The sequence below is a fragment of the Athene cunicularia genome, assembly GCF_003259725.1.
Source record: "Athene cunicularia isolate RWA chromosome 28 unlocalized genomic scaffold, athCun1 chr28_part1, whole genome shotgun sequence".
NCBI classification, from domain to species: Eukaryota; Metazoa; Chordata; class Aves; order Strigiformes; family Strigidae; genus Athene; species Athene cunicularia.
In genome coordinates this window covers 698,174-719,125 of record NW_020799139.1, presented here as the reverse complement: position 1 = coordinate 719,125, position 20,952 = coordinate 698,174, and the positions used below count along the sequence as shown (strand labels likewise).

The 20,952-nt window shown below is 39.3% G+C and overlaps 2 protein-coding genes across 6 annotated transcripts in view; one reads left to right on the top strand and one right to left on the bottom strand.

Moving 5' to 3' along the window:
- EPS15L1 (epidermal growth factor receptor pathway substrate 15 like 1) overlaps positions 1–10,064 on the top strand; it is a 42,793-nt gene extending 32,729 nt beyond the window's left edge. For all 5 annotated transcript variants that reach the window (XM_026865104.1, XM_026865106.1, XM_026865105.1 and 2 more), the window contains 2 exons: positions 1,661–1,866; positions 6,506–10,064. In XM_026865104.1, coding sequence (XP_026720905.1) covers positions 1,661–1,866; positions 6,506–6,652 — 353 coding nt within the window. In that variant the 3' untranslated portion in view covers positions 6,653–10,064. The remainder of the gene's footprint in view (positions 1–1,660; positions 1,867–6,505) is intronic.
- Positions 10,065–18,531: 8,467 nt separating this feature from the next.
- On the bottom strand, positions 18,532–20,668 carry KLF2 (Kruppel like factor 2). The gene is made up of 2 exons (XM_026865096.1): positions 19,816–20,668; positions 18,532–19,428 (listed from the first exon to the last, which is right to left on the bottom strand). Exons 1-2 carry the CDS (start codon positions 20,600–20,602, stop codon positions 19,253–19,255), a joined length of 963 nt encoding a protein of 320 aa, XP_026720897.1. The 5' UTR covers positions 20,603–20,668; the 3' UTR covers positions 18,532–19,252.
- Between the last annotated feature and the right edge of the window lie 284 nt (positions 20,669–20,952).

The window sequence follows — 20,952 nt, the reverse complement described above, 5'->3', positions numbered from 1 at the left end:
ATACTCTTAAGACTAAACAAATCCAGTTATATCTCCTACTGCGTGTGTCTTGTTCTCTACGCCTCTTTCTGTCTGCTTGTTCAGCTGTGGACCTTCTTACTTCCCATTTTCCCCGAAGCTCAGTGCCTTCCAGTGGTCGCTGTGTTGCACCTGAGGCCCAAGTCTGCCATTAGCACTGTGCTAATGAGCTAAGAAGCTGCACGATCCCTTCGGCTCCCCTGTAAATCTGTGCCTGGCTGAGTCTGAGGACTGTTGGCCCCTGCACGCCGTGCAGTTGGTGAGGAGGTGCCACCAGCACGGTGCGGAGCCCGCTGATGGCAGAGGGTGTGTGTCTGGCAAGCCAGGTGTGAGGAAGGATGGATTCCTGCCTGGCCCCTGGGAGAGGAGAGCCTGAGCTGTGATTTAACAGCAAGTGAAGGCTGGCTGCTGGATAATTATTTATTTAGTGCAAGTTTGCTGGTCTTTATTTCTCTTTGACAAATGAGGATTTCCACAGATCTGAGCAAATATTGCGAAGTTCAGGAGCAACTACCAAAGTACCTTCTTAAAAGCCATCAGGCTCTGTCTTAGACATGCCAAGTACATACTCTAAGATTTGGGGGTTTTGAGACTGTTTCTCTGTGCTTTCCTAGTACATGTATCCTGATGTGAGTAAAGTGGGAGATTCCTATTAAACTGTAGTTCAAAGAACTGGACATTTCAAAAAAGATGGCTTTATTAATGCAAGTAATGTCTATAATTCAGGCTGTTATGCAGGAAGTCGTAAATATTTGTTTCTTTTAAAAATGTTTCTAGATTTTCCTTTATCATTTGCAAAGTACACCTTATAATCAGGATTGTTCATCCAAGGAGCAATCTTTTATTAAGAGGAACAAAATAAATTTGTCTCTTTAGTTATTTGACCTAACAAAATAGTCCTTTTTGCAAGGGGAATTAAAAATTAACCATTAAGGTTCTAATTGCAAGAAATATTTCTTATTATTTATGAGCATATATACCATAGATCCTGTGATTTCAATTGTTATTGGGGTGGAATATAAGAACAAGCAGTCACCTACAAAAGGTGGGTTGTGCAGCAAACACCCCAGAACGAGGTGACTTCTTAATCAGTCTCTTCCCTTGTATGTGTGGTGGTAGAAGGATAAACCAGTTCCCAGAGAAAAAAAAACAAAACAAAACAGAATGCATGCATTCTGTAAAGTCACAGATAAGTTACTACTAGTTAATTCTATTTAACATGATTATTTATGTTTAATGGTATTTTAAAGTATTTTATCTTTTATATAATCCCAAATATAAGCTTGAAATGTCTCTAATCCTGGAAAATGAACTCAAGTCATAGCTGTCAAATTCTTCTGACCATATGTCTTTATATTGGGTTTTATAATTTAAAATCTTAATGGTGTTAATAGTATACAGTATGTATAAGTAATATATTAAATCCATTTAAATAAAACAACCATTTGCGATGATTTGCTTTGAGAAATGAGTACCATTATATTTGGTTAAAATTTTAAACTACCCCAGGAAGAATGGATGATGCTAAAGTGTATCGTCACGGTTTCCTATTTAAGGGGTTTGCATTGTCCGTGGTAAGTAACTTCTCTTTTTCTCCTTTTTGTTTTTGTTTTTTGTTTTTTTTTTCTCCTAAACTTTCCAGGTAAAAGTACTCCTGTAAGCCACCTTGGGTCTTCAGATTTTCCCAAGCCCCATGATCCATTCCAGCCATTTGGGGCTGACAGCAGTGACCCGTTTCAAAGTAAAAAGGGGTTTGGGGACCCATTTAGTGGAAAAGATCCATTTGCTCCCTCCTCTTCAAGTAAAACTTCTAAAGACTCTTCCTTGGGGTTTGCAGACTTCAGCTCTGTAAGTTAAGTTCATTGTCTCTGAGCAAACCACTTTCTGCTCTGCTTGCAGCAATCTATTGGGGTTTTGTTTTAACTGCAAACCTACTGTTCACTGGCTTCTGTCTCTTAGTACCTTCATGCTGTCCTCATTGTTTTTGTATTAATATTTCTGTAATAAAAAGGCATTATTTCAATAAAAAAGAAGTTTCATACTAAATTTTAAAGGGTTTACTTGCATTTAAATTATTTTAGTACAGTGTGCCTTTACTCACAAATTCTTTGTAGCAGAATCTGTGTATTGTTTTTGTTGCATGGAGGCTATTTTGTAAAATGATCTTTTTGGGAGCCAATGATGTAAAGATTCAAAAACAATTGTTGAAAACATTTATATAGCAATTTCACCATATCCTGAGAAGAAAATCCTTAAAGGGAAAGATTCCATAAAGTATTTGTAATTGTTTGTGAAAAAGGTTCTGACAATCCTGTCACAATGTTTGCTGTATATGATGGAATGTGGTCATAAAGATACATATACGAGACAGAGATTGAAAATTCAGCTGTTGAATTTTGTTCCAATTACTAGTATTGTAGGAAAGCCCTTGTTATGACTGAGAAAACAAAATTGTTTGTAGAACCAATATCGAAACGTCCATACTGCACTCCAAAGGACAGTATCAGAAGGTTTGAAAGCAAAGCCGAGTACCCATTCATTAAAAAAATACCAGGGTTTCTAAAAGCCTGGCTTTGTTTTTAATGCTGGCAGGTACGTTATGGAATTGGAAATCATTGTAAATGTAGTAGTAGTGTGGTTCTTATTGCTTCCATGAGTAGATAGAAATCTGTTCCATCCGCAGCCTCAGGCTTCTTCCTCCTTTCATGTGTTTTTTGTTCTGTCACATTGCCATGCAGTAAAATTGCCAACTTAATCTGTTACTTAACTTTGATGGACACAGTTCAGTGTTCAACAAGTGGAGATCTTTAAGCTGAATCTTTCAGGTTGCTTATTTTTAATGTTTTTGGTTTTTTTTTTCCCCCTAGTTAATAGTGAATAGTAAATGTGTATCACTTTCCTATTTGATATTGTTAGTTGAGGCCATCTGTGCATACTTTTAGCTGGCCTCAGTGCTTTAATTTATCTATGATGCTGAAGACGTCAAAGTTCAAGATACTATGTATGCTTTACCACAGTTAGTACTAGCCTGTTGGATTTGCACAGTTAAATTCTGTGATTGTATACAAAATGGTGACATTCTTAATAAAATTAAGACGCAAAACTTGCTTTATCTGCAATTTCTTGAACAACATCTAATTTCTTCCTTCAATGAAAGACAAATAACAGAATGGAATGACTGTTACCCAGACTGTTGTCTTACTTTACAGACTGCATTTCTCAAGTTAAAAGTGTTGCTTACACTTGAGTGATTGTATCAAATGATTAACCACAATCTCTGATCCCCATCCCAGTGGGTGCTCTAGTGTTAAATTTGCTGTGCCATCAGGAGATGAGATTAACTTTAGAAGATGAGGAAAAAGTAGGAGAAAAGAGATCTTGGAGTTGCCACTTATAATTACTGTTAAGTGGCACTTCATCAAATGAAATTAATTTTTTTTAATCGTTTTTGTGAATTACTTTCTACTGCTGTAAGAAAAAAAAAAAGCGTTAACTGAATTTCACTGAAAGGAGACTTGATCCCTGTTCTTTTCAGTTTGTTGTTTGGGTTTTGTTTTTTTTTTTTTCTTGCCGATAACACAATTATGTTGTGACATTTGATAATTCCTAATCCTTCTGTATGAAAATTTAAGTGTACTGGTTACCTTGTAATCAGCAAGAATACTGTGCTTCTCTTTGCCTTATGGTTTGGAAACTGCTCATAATGGAAATTAAAAGCAATTTTACTTACGTAAGTTGTTTTTTTTATATGTAGTCTGTGGAATCCAAGAACAGAATCATAGAATCATGTAGGTTTGAATAGTTAAATAACCTCTTTTATTTTGGAATTCTTTGCTGTTGCAAATGAGTAACACGAGGACCTTCACTGGATTTTAGTAGCACTCTAGAAAATTGGGTGCTTTTTTTGAGATACCGGCAAATTCATGCACCCAGATTTTTAAGTATTCTCACTACATTCTTAACTTTTCCACTGGCAATAAATAACAACTCTTTGGAACAAAACAAAGTCTTTTAGTAGCTCATATTTCAGGTATTTCTAGGTTCCAGCTTCAGTTTACAGAACAACAAGAACAGCAATCTTTCTGCCAACAGAAAGTATTTAAATTTCGAAGAAACAGAGCCCTTTAAACTAAAATTTTGTGCTTAATGGAAGCTGGTAATATAGTAAACACAAGTCAGTGTAGCTTTTTGTGTATTTGATTAGTTTTGCTGCAATCTGCTGTTTTCCTCATTTATGCCTTGGGTCTAACTGTGCTTCTGGAAAAAAAAAAAAAGAGGAGGGGGGGGTTAATGGAATGACAGATATGTGATACATATTTATAGACTTCTTGAAACCTGGACATATGCAAAAAATATGTTACTGTATTTAATGACTGGTAATTCAGTTACATTACCTTTTTATAGGCAATCTGTGCACGAATCAGTGGCATTAATGAACTGTTGTATATTTTACTATCTAAGGGTCAGAGTTAACACTCCTGAAAATTTTACTTCATGCTAACCATTCGTAATAAGGCACATCCAGATTTGTTTCCAATGAATCACTTGCCTATTTTTTTTCCTTTTTTTTTTTTTTTTTTTTGCTCAGCACTTTTAACCACAAAAATATAACTTGTGTACCATAAACAAGTTATAATTGGGACTCTCATAAGCTTTGGAAGACTCATCCTAAGATGTAAGCTATATAAGTAAAACTGTTTTCTCAACATTTAAAAACAAAAAGATACCCTTGAGGGTTTGACCAAAGCTTATTGTATTTCTGAAAATAGTAACTGTTATTCTCCATCCCAGCTATATGATCTTTTTGAATTCTTGGAATAAGTGGTAAAGTTCTACTTCCATTTGAGTCCGTCTTTATCTTGAAAAAAATAACTATTTAAAATCTTGGTGAGCTTTTAAATCTTACCTGTCAGCTGACGTGATTTAAATGAGCAATGATAGTAGGTTTTCTTCATTTTTAAAGTAAAATATCATAAACATGTGGCACTTTTATTGTACTTCAGTAACATTGAATGCAAAGGTCCTCATCTAAATTGTGTTAGCCATGAAAGCAGAGGTAGTCTTTGAAGAAATACGATTTTAAAATAGTCCTCTTTTTTTTTTTTTTCATGAAATAATCTGAAAAATCATCTTGAGAGAAATAAAATGAGGAATTGTGAGCATCCAGAAGCCCGTAGATAAGACATCTTTTAGCTAAATGATGAGAAACTGATAATTGGGCTTGAGTTGAAAGCTTTAAAAATACAAATTATAGATACAATGCAGAGCGGAAGATGAAGGGGTGGGGGCCATCGCATCGTATATGTACAGCTAGGCACAGATCTAGCACTTAGAGTTGCATTTAATGCTCAGTTCAATATTTCAAGCTCGTGTGGGAAGGTGTAGCTGCATCAGCTAGTGCAATGGCATATTTTGCTGTGTTCAGAGTTAACGATGTGGACCACAGGGCAATTTTTGCAGTATACATTCAGCTGGAATTGAAACTAGAAATTCCACGTCGTTTTCTCTTCCAAAAAAACCCCCAAATAATATGTTTTCCTGCACATTCAAAAAAAAAAAAAAGATAGCACAAAGCAAATTTTAGAAGTGGGATATAATGCAAACGTTTCCATGCAGCTGTGCGAATGCTTCTGTTAACATCAACCTCTTCAGCAAATGCTAAAATTAAACGGTAACAGATTATATTTTAGTTTTAAGTTGTTATGATTTCAATAAAATATTTTCATATTTTGTGCAAAAACTTCAAACAAGTGAACTTTTGCATACTTCGTTGATAAATACTGGAATATAATTTTGGAGTAGTTTTGCTGCAGTGTACTTAAATATGTTTTGGGAAGCTCAAACAGGCTTTGAAGCTCAGTGTTATAATGTGTTATATTTCCTTAGTGTTCTCTGCTGAAGTAAATTGGATTCTCTTACGTTATTTCTTACTGGAAAAACTCTGCATGTATTTTATGAACAGTAACAGAAGCACTTTTTGAAATTTTGATTTGGTGTTGAAACTTCCCACAAATCAGCAGTATCCAGAGTCAGTATTAAACCCCCTCACCCTACAGTAAAATTCTCTGCGATGGAGTTGCACAAGAGTAAATAACTCTTGTTTTTACCAGCTATTTACTATTCTTAAAAATGGATGTAGGTTGCTATGCTCCCAAACCACTAACTTGTTTTTTTTGTGTTTGTGGAGTTTTTGTTTGGCTCCAGTCCCCTGGCCATTTTCATACACAGCTGAGACATGGATGCAGGGACGTGCAGCCCAGATGGGTTAGTTTCCTGGTGGGAGGAGGAAGAAATTAAGGAAATAAATTAAAGGATGAAGTGAGGAAATCAGTGAGTGAATTTTTATCTTAATCCAGAAGAACTACCCTCAGACAGCTTGGTATACTTGATTCATATATTTAATAAGTCTGATTCATTGTATTTTTCACGTAATTTCTTCTAGCTTTTTGGTAAAGTTATTAATTTCTTTTCCATTTTCGTTTTTTAGTTTGGAAATGAAGAACAGCAGCTGGCATGGGCAAAGCGTGAGAGTGAAAAAGCAGAGCAAGAAAGACTAGCTCGATTGCGGAGACAAGAACAAGAAGACCTTGAGTTGGCTATTGCACTCAGTAAGGCTGATATGCCAAACTCTTAAATAGGGGTTCTTTGGCTCCACCCTGTCCAAGTGAAACCTTTAAACATGGCTTTTATAAAAATACTAAATTCTTGGTTTATGTTGTGAAAATAATTTTAGTCACCTTCAACTCTAAACAAGACTGGCTGGTTATGTCAAACTGGGCTTTCTGTGGCTTTTCAAGTGCATAATATGCAGGAAACACTGTATAAGCTGTATTATATGTTCTAGATAAAATTTACTGCTTGTAAGAAATTTAACATATGATCCGAAGATACTGAAAGCAGAGTTTATCTGGAAGACGGTGTTGCATATAGTAAAAACTTCAACTTGTGAATCTGGCTTTTTGTTGCCTGAATTCCATTGGGGTTTTTTGCAGGCTGCAGTATGAATTTCAAAGAAAATGTCATAAAAAGATAATATAGAATTAGCTTTCACTTGTTACATTTATTTAATAATTCATGGTAGGCTAATTAGTATGTCATCTGTATCATCTATGTCAAAGTCTTCAGCATAAATTCATTCTTAAATGGGCCCTTTTTATCCAGGAGATTGTGGCTTTTACAAAAGAATCTGGCAATTTATATATGATGAATACAAACATAGTGAAGCGTATCAAATATTGCAAATTTGAAGCCTCTGTGAACGAGTAGTTCTCCTAATTTAAACATTTGTTTGCATTGAGTTGTAATAATTGTGTGTGATGTTGTAAAAGAGGGAGTTAATTCCATTGTGGTGAATTGGACGGGTAATTTGGCAATGAAACAGTTTGGTAAAATCTTGCTTTATCTCATAAGCAGATACGATTACAGGATTGTGATACAGGTTTGAGCACTGCTTTCAGGTAAAAATCAAGCAATGGAAAACTTCCTAAGCTTGAACAGTGTTCATCCCTACAACTCATTTTCCCCTATTTTGCTCCAACAGTCAGAATGTAGACCCAGCTGACTATGTGAGACAGCCCCTACCTCTGTTTGCTTTAATTCCAGCTATCTTAGATTATGGGGTTACAGATCAAAGATAATTTAACTGAAATAAGGCCAAGTTGAAACAGATTTTATTTGCCAAATATATGTTCATGCATAAGTTATAGAAGTACCGGTAGACTGGATTGGCTTTAAAATACAGCTTGCAGTCGTAAGTCCAAGTAGGAACAGATTTTATATACACCTGTAAAAATCCATACTTCTACCTGGTAAGGATAACACAGAATGTGTTTTACATGTCATATATAAAATAAGTCCTTATGATAAGTCTGTGAATTATTTACTGGCTAAAAATGCCTTTTCTGATTGCAGGAATTCTCAAATTTAGAGTTGTCTTTGCTTTGGATTTTATGTCTAAATAGAGTAGGCATCTAGCACAAAACTCTTAAAACATCCTTAATGTCTATCTGCTTTCCTGTCCTTGGTTCTGTAGGAACACAGAGTTTAACAGTCTGTGTTTTTACTGATGCAGCCCTTATCTTAAAACATTTTCTCTATTTTCTTTTTAATGTGGTATTCCTGTATCATCTTTAATGCATTTATAATTTTTATGTTAGCTTCCTTTTATTTTTCATAGTACAAAGATAGTGCCTGTTCACTGAGTGAAAGCAATCTTTCCCCATTCTGTTGTAATTGCCTTATTCTGGATGCTTTCTTTACACGGAGACGAGAATCAGTTTGGATCATTTTAATCTTCTTTAGCAGTTTTTAGTTCTGAAATGCAGCTAAGATGAGGCATTTCTTGTCTCGGGCTTTTGTGAGTAGGTATATGGGTGAGTGCGTGTCTGTATGTGCATGCACACACACACACATCCATCCATTTTACATCTGCAGCAATACAGATGGCCAGACTGAAACCCCATATCTCAAAGTGCAGTTTTAGGAGTCACGATTCCATGTTTGCTCTGTGTCTCCTGTGCTAATGGTACTACAAATAATGTGAATCTTTTCATTCCTCTCAGAAAAGGGAGGGATGCATTCTAGTATCAAAACCAGCCACACAATGATCTTGAATATGGTCTTTTAATGACCCCTTTGGAATGTAGAAAATATTTCTAGTTTTACAGAACCCGATTCGAAATCCCTTCCCACTGTGGCAATTTTTTCTCTAAAATATGTTATATGATCACACATACTAAAATGTCAACGGATTCTCTTTGCTGTTGGTGTACAGGGCTAGAAGCCTCTGAGAGCAAACTTGGACTGTCTATAGATGAGAAAATTTCTGCTCGAAAAGAGCAGTGTTCAGAGTTGAATGGCTGCAGGATTATCCGTGAAGTTACACAGATTGTATCCATGTGTAATATTCTCCTTTTCGTTTTCGTTTGGGCCTGAGTTTTTGTGGTGTCTCTTCTGCTACAATAAAACCCCATTCATATGTAGTTCCATTTTAGAAAGGAAAACCACTTTTGGACTGCTGCATGGATGATGTCACTCCGGTGGGACGGGGTGGATGAGCTAAATAGCTTGATTCATTTTCTGAGTTATGCACCATAACAAGACTTTCTGCTACTTTGTCAGTGTTCTGAAATACTGTAATTTATAATGCCTCTAAGGCAATGAGTCGGTGTTTTCAAGATGTTTAGCAGGAAGCCAGAAAGGTGAACTAATCTAGCATTCCATATAGTGTTAGAACTAACTGCTCATTTTCCTGTTTCCTTATTGACTCATTCTTCATAATTGCTTGGACAGTAACAGAAGATCAAGCAAATGAACAAGGATGGAACGTGTCCTCTATGCACAGTCTATTAGATTTAGTAACTTTAGGTTTGCTGAAACACTCTTGAGTCAAAATTTTAGACACTGCAGTAGAAGAAAACTTAGCTGCGATTTCTCCCCGTTGTAATTAATACAGTTTTCCAGATAAAAAGGAAGATTACCCCCGTTCTTCCCTTCTGCTCATAACTCAGTGTTTTGTATAACACCTGCACTTGTTCTTCTGAGACAAAACTTTTATCGCAAGACATTGATCTTCTCCTTCCTCCAGAACAGTGAAATTTAAAGCACAAATAGGCCTATCACTATTTGGGCAGAGAAAATCTGTACAATGCAAGATATATAAAATGTGAGTATACACAATGCATATACAGTGTACATTATGAGATCCATATTATTTGTGTCTGTGTGTGTATATATATATATATAGTGTATTGTATAATGTAATAATAGTGTGTGTATATACTATGTCCACATACTATGTCTAGTATATAGTTACTTGTGCTGTACATAAAATGTGTATATACAATGAATATGTAGAATATGCATATATATTCTATATATTAAAGCTTGTGTGTATGTATGTATTCTCTAAACAGAGATGGATACAGAAATGGAATTTTTACAGAAATGCAGATTAGATCATGTCTCTTAATTTCAAAGTTCTGGTGAAAGAAAAGGAAAGGAAAGGGGAAAAAAAAAAGGAGAAATGACTACTTCTAACAAATTTGTTTCAAGATTACTTTCATTGGCATGAAAAACTGCGTTCTAGCTGTGCCAAGTGTAAGAGAGAAACCTGGCAGAAAGTAGGTATCATCTGCACTGCATGTGATTTCATGTTCTTTTGAGTTTTTAAAGTGTCTTTTTGAAATGCAGGCTTAATTTCTGATCTTCTTGCATGTGATGGTCATGTCATCTTTACTTTTTTTTTTTCCCTGAGGCTGAAGCAATGGTTTTTCTCCTACATTTGCTTGTAGTTTCACTTCTCTTTTTTTTTCCCTTTTTTAAAAAATGGTTTTTAAGGAGTTATTCCCATAGACACACACTTACACCCCAAACAGTCACACGCTAAGGTGGAAAACGTGTTTTTCTTGCTTCATTCCAGTTATATAGGTTGCACATAATTGTCATCTGGATTTCAGCTCTGCTTTTCCTCCATTTCCACCTAAGCTTTTACTTCAGAAGGAATGACTATCCATTGCATTCTTGGCTTTGAGGAAAGAATGGAGGTGATTCTGCTTTCTACTCGGATAAATTATTAGACTCTGTGGTACACTGAGCAATCACAAAGAGTTGAGTAGGCTTTTATAGTGGCACATGTGTGTTTTATACAGAGTATCGTCACTGCTGGAATGACTCATGGAAAACCATGAATTGCACACAGCACCGAGGCACAACAGTTAAAACAGGAAAGACTGACAATTATTCACGTTGAACCTACGCATGCAAACTTTGCATGTAGGACACAGGTATTGAATTACCCACATTATCCTTTACAGACCAGTGTGTTCACATCTGCCTCGAGTGGTTTCCCTAAGTTATATTCAAATAGTCTTGTTGTAAAACATACCAGTCATTCTGCAATAAAAACAGATGCTCATAAAAGTAGTGCTTCTACAATAATGCTGTATGAAATATTTTTATATTGGCAAATTTTTCCTTATGAAATCTCTGCCCTATGAGAATCATCAGTCCTCACTGTATTTTTGTTTCATGTAATGCGCTCTCAAAGTGTAGGAAAACTTTTTTTTTTTTTTTTTTTTTTTAATTCCTGTCTGTGAAATCTGTTGTCAGAAACTTTGTAGAAGTTATTTTGTCATCTTATGCTCAAAGATAATTCACTTTTCTTGGATTCTTCTTATAATCCTTTTGGGGTTACTATTTCTTCTTTAGTGTTTCTCCATTGAGAAGAGTATTTATTCTGTAGAACTGAGGCCCAAGGAATTTTGGTCCAAGTAGAATTGTTGCTTTCCCTCGTGTAAGAGTTTGATTTCTCCCACCTTCTGCATTTTATTCCTCCCGCTCAGGAATTTCATTTCTGTTTAATCCTCATTTAGACTTGGAACTCTGTTAAAGTGAATTGATCTGTGCTAATAATGATCTAGTCCAAATACCTTTCCTACAGCTCCGTTTTTGTTGTGTGTCAACCATTGCATCTCTCTGTAGACTTCACAACAAACATCTTTTCTTAGAAAGGAATTTTGCTTGGAGTACGGTGGAATCATAGAAGATTTATTTTTAGAGTAAATACATTAACTGTTATTCATTGACACGCCTGTTTTATCAGTTGATATACTGCTCTTTTTACTTGAAAGTTTTATAAATAAAGGCTAATTTGTTATAAAATGGAATTTTCATTTTTCCAACTTCTGCCTTCCCCTTTAAGTTTAACTTTAAAAGGAAAATTCCTAGTGACTGTGGTTCCTTCTGCTGTTACGATTAGAGAGTGCTCTTCTGGTGTCCCTTTTAATACGACGTTCTTTAGTCTGACCTAAAAAAAGGTGAAAATGCAAAGTGGAAGCTGCAATGTTGACCTAAATTTGACTAATATCTCCAAATATGTACATTATTGTAGTTATATTTATCTTTCAAATATCATAACGAATTGAAAGGTATTTTAATTTTAACCCATCTCGTGTGTTTATTGTTTAATATAATAAGAGAAATGTTATTGTTTAATATAATAAATGAAAAGTTAATTTTTGGAGCTCTGAGACTTCGGCAATCTTTCTTTACTCTTTTTTTTTTTTTTCTTTTGGTCCACGCTTTCATAAGCTTTTTTGTCAGATTTGTGAATCTTGCTTAGAACAACTGCCTGATTCTCTGTGTTAGGGTTTTTTTGGTTGGTTTTTTGTTGTTTGTTTTTTTTTTGCTTTTGGCTGGTGTCCTCCGCGCACTGTTTTCCCTTCTGTCCTTCCCCTTCTTCCTCATCCTGGCCACATTTGGTCCGTACAGACCAGTCAGAAAATCCAACGCCGCACCCTTTCCAAAACAATTTGTGTGCCGCAATGCTAAACATCCAGGCAATTTATTCTGGGAGGGGTTAGAGAGATCACCAGAGACAAACCCTTTCTGCTTGCTGGAAAAACACACCTCACTATCGTACTATTTGACATTATTCACTTTGACTCATTATTCTCCCATCTGTTTGTTTTATTTACTCTGCTTCTGCACACATTGGCATGGTTAACAACAGATTGCTAAGGCAGGTTTCTCTTGAAATTGCTCTGCAGCAATATTTTTAGTCCGTTGACATTTTGAAGCCAGGATTTTACTGTAGTGTGTCACAGACGGGCACAACTTCCTACCCAACTCCTCTCATCGGGTCGTGCTCCTCTTCGCTTACAAAGACGTGGGCCACAGCTTTGTGTTTTCCTCCCGCTCAAGTTTTTGGAGTCTTTACAAGTTACTCATCTGAACACTTCCCCAAATACCTGCCCCATCTTCACTGGCCATGCCTGAGCTGGAAGGACTCCCTCTACCAGGCAGCGCGTAGAGGCCAAGAGGCTCTTCATGGGGAAGAAAAGCGAGACGTCCTCTTCCAGAAGAAACGTTTACAAGTGGAAACTGGAACTTAAAGGAACTCCAAGCTACAAGGCCAGCTGTTAAACCTCAAAAGCAAATGTAGCATTTGTTGACTGGACCTAAACAGGACCCGGGCCCAGCCTGGGTTGTGAAAGTCTGAGCTCTCGGAGCCCTTGCTGCCCTCCCTACCCCTAAAATTGCAGTCATATTTTTTTCAGGGGAGGTGCTACTGGGAGAAAATTGCTGAATCTCCTGTGTGCTGTACATAACTATCAATTTAGTCACTCTGAACATCTTTTACCTCCTGTCTAGTTAGCATTTTTTTTTTTAATGTAATGACCGCAATTAAAATTTTTTATTGGTGCTGATACAGCATTTCTTACAAATGCTATAGCCTTCTCTAATGATGACTTTTATGTTCATAACACTATTTCCCAGCTGCAAACATAATATATTTCTGCTGTTTAACCTCCCATAAATGTTGTACTCAACCACAGATTTCAGAAGGGAACTGTACAGAGGAACAAGCTCTGTGCTTTGCCCATCCCTTGCACCCACAAGAAGGGCACCCAGGCATCCTCTATCCCTTGTTTTGCAAGTGTTTGCAATATAAAATGATTAATATATCAAAACCCACTTGTGCTGTCATCCTGCATGGGCTGTAAAAAAAAAAAAAAAAGGTTGTTGGGGTTTGAGGATTCTTTGTGTGTGTTGTGTTTAAGCCTCAGGCTCGGTAGCTTCTCGCCTGATGTATCAGATGTCACAGGGAATGTCCAATGTGATGTTCCAGATATTTCCTGATGACATAATGATAGGCCAGAACTCCAGGAATGCTCTGAGCTGTTAGAAGTGCAAGAAACCAAAGTAAAAGTGATTTAAAGGGATGGTATATCTAATTACAAACCTGTAATAGGTAAGTTCATCTGCAATTTCTGGGTTGCTGAATTTATGCTTACTACAAAGGGCAGACTTTTGATTTGCTTAAAGGAATTATAATTGAAGCAGGTAAATAAGCAGGTAACTAACGCTAGCTGTGGTTGCAGAATAAATGAAAACTTTGTTGCTCCTGCTCTCCTTTGTGCTTGGAAAGGTGGTTTTGGTAAAGTTAATACATCTTCATTATATAAAGCAGTGCATATGACTCTTTTTTTTTGTGTCTACATAAAATATTATAAGATCAAATAATTGTGGCTGAAAAGTCAGACCTCAGAAGATTAAATCAAACATGTTTTCTGCCTAACAAGTTTAGGATAAATCCCTGCCTCCTCTGCACACTTCAAGTTTGGAGTACGGCTTTGTGGCAGAGACTGTTCCCAAGCTCAGCCTAAGTGATGGGGAATTGGTTTGGGATCAAATAGAGCTTTAAGGAGTCTCTGGGAATCCATAAGTTGAGCCAGTTACGTCCAGGGCCTGTGAATTGTGTATGGCTACGTGCTTTAGGTTACTGGTGTTTGGCTTGTAAACCTATTCCTCCTCCTCCAAATCTATTGAGAAGCCAGTTTCCGAATGGAGCTGTGCCTAAGCCTGGCTTTTCAGTCAGGGCAGAGAGGGGTTGCTGCAGTGCCAGGGAGTTTCAGGAGCTCCAACCCTTCTGCTCTTGGCAGGATGAGTCCCGGGCAGGTGGGACCTGTTACTCACCCAGCTGAGAGCGGCTGCTTCAAGGACATGCAGGAATTTTAAGGTTTGTAGATGCCACCAAATATGTTTTGATGTTAGCAACTGGGATAGTTTTCTCCCTATTAAATTCCATGGGGTTTGGATTGAATGTTCCTCTTTATGTTTCCCCCTGACACTGCTCGTTACCATAGCGATGGCTCCATGACTTCGTTGTAGTTGTTTTAATTTAAATATAGCAAAAGAAATGGCTAGAGCTTGGGATTCTGGCTTCGAAAATTCAATTTAAGTAAAGCCTAACAGCTAGTCTGTTATAGGTGCACAAAATAGCTTTAGAAACCACAGAGCTTCTACCACAGAAAACCACAGAACCGCACAATCCTATAATTTGAAGAATGGACAAACTTTTTTTGGCACTTCTTGTGGACGGAGGACCAAAGTTTAGAGCGAGTCAATGTTTTCAGGCAGTTTGTAAATGGCTGCGAGTAACCAAGGGGACTTGCACAGGCTGAAGTCCCCCCATCCCTGCACGAGGTGAGCCTAGGGCCAAAATTAAAGCTTAAGTAAACTCCCCCAGCCGTGAGCATCTGCAAGACTGCAAATCTAAAATGAACTTCCAGAAAAGCCAAAGGTGTGGGGGGGATGTTTTCTAGTCCAGCCTTCCACTTTGGGGTTGAAAAAAAAAAAAAAAAATTAGATTTGGAAGCATCCTGCCTGCTTGCTCGCAGGCTGCTGGTGCTCGGCAGGGTGCTGGGTCTCCCTCGAGAGCTGGAGGCTGCAACGGCCCCTCGGGGAGGCAGGACGAGGCTCTGTTCCTGGGTGCTGTTTCAGCAGCAACAGACTCCTTGTCAGGGTGTTTTCTGAAGACGAGTTCCCATGTAGTACAGATTTAACTGCCTCCTCCTGAAGTCAGCAGGTGAGAGAAAAACCGTTTTCATCATTTCATTTCACACAACGTTCTGAAACCCAGCGTGGAATTAACGGACCTGAAACATGAACTCCTCTGGATGGTGTCTCCGGTTCAGAAATAATTGCTAAAACTTTCACTAGGAACATTGTGCAGGATTTACTAGTTTCTGTACTTAACCTGCTCTATCTAATCTGGCAATCTATCTTGCAAGTATAGTGAGCCCATCACTGTGGTATCTTGTAAGAATATGTGTGAAAATCTTGTTTACAACGGACTCTACATTTCCTCCATCAGGTTTAACTACAACTTCTTCTTTTTTTCTTTTTTTTTTTTTTTTGTATTTTTTTTTTTTTCCCTAGCGTGTCAAAATGAAATCCAGGATAGCTGCAGACTGAAAGGACTGGTCTTCGCTGCATGCTCCCTGGAAGGCATCTGGGATTCTGGGTCTTTTGTGTTAATTAGAACGAAATTACTTAAAAAGATGATGACCTGATGGTCTGTTGTTAAAGGACTTGCACAGCACTAGCCATCTCCTGGCTGGCCAGAGGGGGCTTGGTAGATGGGTGGAATCACATCAACACATCTTTGGATTTAAGGCAATTTTAAAAAAAAAAAAAAAAAAAGAGAGTTGAAAATTACTCATAATAGAATGTGAGAAGAATGAGATCAGCATCTCTTTCTTTCTGCTACAAGATTATCTCAAGATTCAAGAACCTGCAGTTTCCTGTAAAGACCACACAGAATTTATCATACGTGCTCTCCCTTAAACAATTCAAGTTGGTCATGAGCTCTTATTAGTGTTTTGCGTCCCCTGTCCATCGCCGCTTTCGGAGGCCTGTATCTATATATTGTTATATGCTGGGGTTTGTATTTATATATGAGGATGGCTTTGCCCCATTTTCAGTCGAGTTGCAACAAATCTGAAAGCTCGGAGGACACAACCTGCCCGTCTGCCCGGAGTGAACAGCACACAGAGAGCTCGTCTCCGCCGCTCAGCACAACCTGAGCGTGCTTTGGTAACACGGCCTCATGCAGATAACAAATCTTTTCCCTGAAGGCCTTCTGGGGAAGAGGAGCAGAGTTTATAACCCTTACAATGAGGCGATTCGCCGGAGCAAAGGAATGCTCCCATGCAGAGGTACCGGAGGAGGAGCACCCATTGCAGTGGGTGCTGCAGAGGAGCCCCACAAAGGGGTTTGTTGGGGTTTTTTTTAAGGGTTAGTGAACCCAGCAACATGTATCTGCAGGCAGGCACTGTGCAGCCTTCATGTGCCCTGCGCTCCCTGGCTGTAGGATATCGGGGAGGATACAGAAGTGGTCAGACCAAAGGGCCACCTAGCCCGGGAGCCTGCCTCTAACGGAGGTCAGGAGAGATGCCTGGGGACCAGCAGAGTCAAACAAGCAGGTCGTGATGCTTCCAAGCTCTCCCCCACTGCTGGCGAGCTCTGTCTGGGGACCCTCCGGAGCCAGGTGTGGGGCTGTGCGCTGAGACGCCACCGTACCCACTGCAGCGAGGGGGACAAACCTCTGTTCTCTTTGTATTATGAAAGAGGGAATAATGTAAGATTGCACCGTATCACCGAAACCCGAGTGTAACTAAACCCAGAAAGAGTTTACTTAAAAGGTTACTCCCTCTCTTCAGAAAGAGCAACGGAAAGCCGGGTGCCTATGGAACAGTAAGGGTAAGGACGAATTTCAAAAACTGTGTTCTTAAGGTTATAAACACAAAGGACACGCTGAAATATGAAAATCTTTGGCTATGGGGAAAGAGAAGGAAATACCTAGAACTGTTGCAACAATGAATGTGCTAAGTTTAGAACATCTTTAAGTCATCCTCACTTTCTGGAATTAGATTGTGCAATTTTTTAATTTTTTTTTTTTCTTGCAAATAAATGAGTTTTGTTTTTAATGAAGAAATGTTAAGTCTCCCTTATATTTCACTTTGAAAGAGCTATAAAAGTGAAATGTGGAACTCATTCTTCCATGTCAATGATTAGAAGCCCAAAATACATCTGTTCCACATGAACAACTGCAGCCTTTGCTTTCACAGAAGAATAGCTATATTTGTAGTTACTTTAAATGTATTCCTGTTGATTTCAGTCTTGTCTATTCGAACTCGTAAAGTCCGGGGGGAAAAAAAGTCACAACCTTGATTAAAATCAAATTCCAAGTATCCAGATGTTAAGGCAAACTGCCTCAGTATTAAGCTGAATCTGCATACCTCATTAACAGTGATTTTATTCTACAAGTATCAAGGCTCACCACTAAACCGTAGCTGTAAAAACAGAGGGATCCTCATCAGAGTTTCTGAGTAATTGCAGAGATGTACTGCTTGGGCTTCTGATTTCATTTACAGCTGTGGAAGAGCTTTTTGGGGGGCTCCACTTGACTTGTTGCAGCTATTTACTGCCACAGCTGTTGCAGTATCCAGTTTATTTGAAAATAGTTTTGAGAATCTGGATTCCGGGTTAACTTCTTTTTCTCCAAAACAGTTAATACCTTTCTTAACTCCTGAAATGGAAGGTGGGATTACAAATTATTAAGTGAATTTAGATTTTTTTTTTTGGGGGGGGGGGAATGAGTTATGAAGGTATTCTAACCTGTGCTGTGAATTTATGTTTAAATTCCACTACTGTTCCATTGGAATTCCGCACTGAGCTCTTGAGAGCAAGGATAATTTATGTACAAGAATGCCTTAAAATAAGCCTCCGTAATTACAAAAATGCAGTGTTTAAATTTATAGTAAAAACCCACACACTGCTGGCAAAACTATAACTGCATCTGGAAAACATTAAGGATGCTATTAAAATAGTCTAGCATAAACTAGAAATGAGACTGAAATTACAGTGTTGCTTACTTAACCATTTTTAGGAAGTGTATTTTGAATATGATCTACTTTCCTATTTGATTTTTTGATAAAACACCATACTGTATGTTGTTTACCACTGAGGATGAATTATGTACTCTGTTATCTGTTTCAGAAAAACCCACAGTTCAGATTTTTTGGGGGTTTGGTTTTTTTTTTTTTTGGTCTTCTTACAGTTGTTGATAATTTAAAACATAACCAGGTGGTTGTTGGTCCCAGCCATCAAGGGAGAAAAATAACAGGGAGCTTTCAAAGGAGAATTTAAAAAAAAATAAATAAAAAATCACAACAATTAAAAACTTATTTTATTAAAAAGATGAAATGTTTTCAAACATTGAAAAATTACGCTTTTATAAAAACAGAAATAGGCAAAATACCCATTTGTCTTCTATTTACATATACAATATTTCTCATTGTATAAAATTATTTACAATATATAAAAAAAATACAGTAAAATAGGTTATTTTCTCACAAGACATCAAGCCCTGTACTTCTAGTGTAGATCATGGCAAACAAGAATATTATTGCACCTGTGAAACAGTCTAACAATAGGAGTGTTCTCTTAGCCATGCCTTCAACCGAGATCTAAAATAACATCGTTAGCTACGGTAACATTCATTTAATCTCTTCTAGGGTCAACTTCAGGCAGTTTCCATACAAACATTGTCTCGTAAAGCTTAGGACTGGGCAGTTAGGAAAAAAAAAAAAAACACAACAGGTATTTACAGCTTCCTCTGTACAATCTGTATGGAGTCTTATGGAGTTTACCCTTCACAGAAGCTGCATAAATATTCTCCTGGCCGGGATGGGCAGGTTCACTGATACAGTCACGTCAAATTCTCTGCAGGAGATGACTGGCTAAGTCTCCTTGTGTCAAAACCTCCTCGGCTTCCATCGCCAGAGCGTCGGTGCCTCCCTACGTAGTACCAGCTACAAAGTTTTTAACGCTCCTGCACCTGAGCAGTTAAATAACGTCCACTGTGGGCAGGTCAGAGCCTCGGGGGCTACATGTGCCGTTTCATGTGCAAAGCCAGGTGGTCTGACCTGGAGAAGGCTCTGTCGCAGAGGTGGCACTGGAAGGGCCGGTGGCCCGTGTGCTTGCGATAGTGACGGGTGAGTTCGTCGGAGCGGGCAAACTTCCAGCCGCAGCCTTCCCAGTTGCAGTGGTAGGGCTTCTCACCTGCGGGAGAAAGCAGAGAGCGTGACTCAGCGCGGCGCTCCCAGGGACAGCCACAGCATCACATGCCGGGCAACCTCCCGAGTTTATCTTTTATTTGCTACCAAGCCCTTCTCCGACATAATCCAAGCGCTTTCCGACTGCTCTAGCAATTCTAACCTGTGCCTGCAGCGAAACCCTTTTGAGAAAGGGTGTTAGAAGCCCTTCCAAAAGCTCTCCCCTACATACATGCACAGGAAAACACTTCAGACATCCTAGATCTGACCACCTGTCGCAGCCCAACCATGACTACTCCTGGAGTTTAAGAGGCTACAGGGTTAAAGCTCAGGCTGCAAACTGTTTTACACAGGCTTTGGCAATCTTCAGATGAAGGCAAGCGGCTGTATTTACCTGTGTGTGTCCTCAGGTGGGCCTTCAGGTGTGAACTCTTGGTGTAGGTCTTCCCACAACCCGCGTAGGTGCACGTGTGAGTGGCCGTCCTCTTCCGCGGCCAGGACCGACGGCCTCTTTTTGGTTTGGAGTCCAGCAACTCCAGAGGGGAGGAAGGAGGGGTGAGCATGCCTCTGGGAGCAGAGGGCTGCAAGGGCAGGCTGCTGTCCTCGAAAAGGCCAAACTGGGAGGTGTTCTGGTACTGGAGGTGGGTCTGGGGGTGGTGGAAGCCGGAGGCTGGGTGGTAGCTTTGCTGGAAGGACACGGATGAGGGGCACATCATCTGCGTGTGGCACTCACTGACCATGAGGTCATCGGGGCTCAGCGGGGGCGTCTCTGCCCCGGGGATCTGGGGGGAGTTGGCCACCCGGGGCTGCTCGTAGGCCATCATGCAGGTCGCATTGCCCTCCTGCTTGATCTTTGGGCAAGCCTGGGGCACCAGACCTAAGACCGGTCCGTAATTGTCCATGTCGGGCTCGGGCTTAATGTTCTCAACAAACTGCGGGCCCCCGAAGCTGGGTGTCACGAAGAAGCGCCCGTGGACGTTGCCAGGAGGGCAGTAGCTGGAGTCCATCTCGGAGCGGATCATCTCCGGCACGATGCCGGCGTTGTAGGGCGGGGGGCTGCCCTGCTCCAGGGCACTGTAGCATCCCGGGGACGGGTTTGTCTGGTAAAAGCTGCTGCTCTCCCCTTGGGCAGGGGGATAGTCCCCACCGGCTGCGCCCTGGCCGTAGCTGTCGCTGCCCATGGAAAGGATAAAATCCAGCACGTTGTTGAGATCTTCATCCTCTTTGCGCGGGGAGAGGCCGCCCCAGGTGACTTGAAGAATGTTAATATTTTGTCAGGTTTTTTTTAAAGCAGGGTAAACAGAATGACCCAGATGTGCCTGTCAGCGTTATATAAACCTGGGCAAAAGACTGGAAGGACTTGATAACAAAAAGATGGTTTAGTTAATGACAGGAGTGTTTTAAGTAAGGCGGCAGCGCTGATGTAACAGGCAAAGCCCCGTAAGGATGCAGCACGGTTTTCACACTAAGAAGCAAGAACATGACAAATCACGACGGTGTGCACATGCGAATTGCTCCAAACACAAGCCGA

Coding starts and splice junctions, on each gene's coding strand:
- KLF2 (XM_026865096.1), bottom strand. CDS start 20,602: ATGGGCAGCGACAGCTACGGCCAGGGCGCAGCCGGTGGGGACTATCCC. Junction 19,429..19,815: donor CCACCTGAGGACACACACAG/GTAAATACAGCC, acceptor TTTCTCCCGCAG/GTGAGAAGCCCTACCACTGC.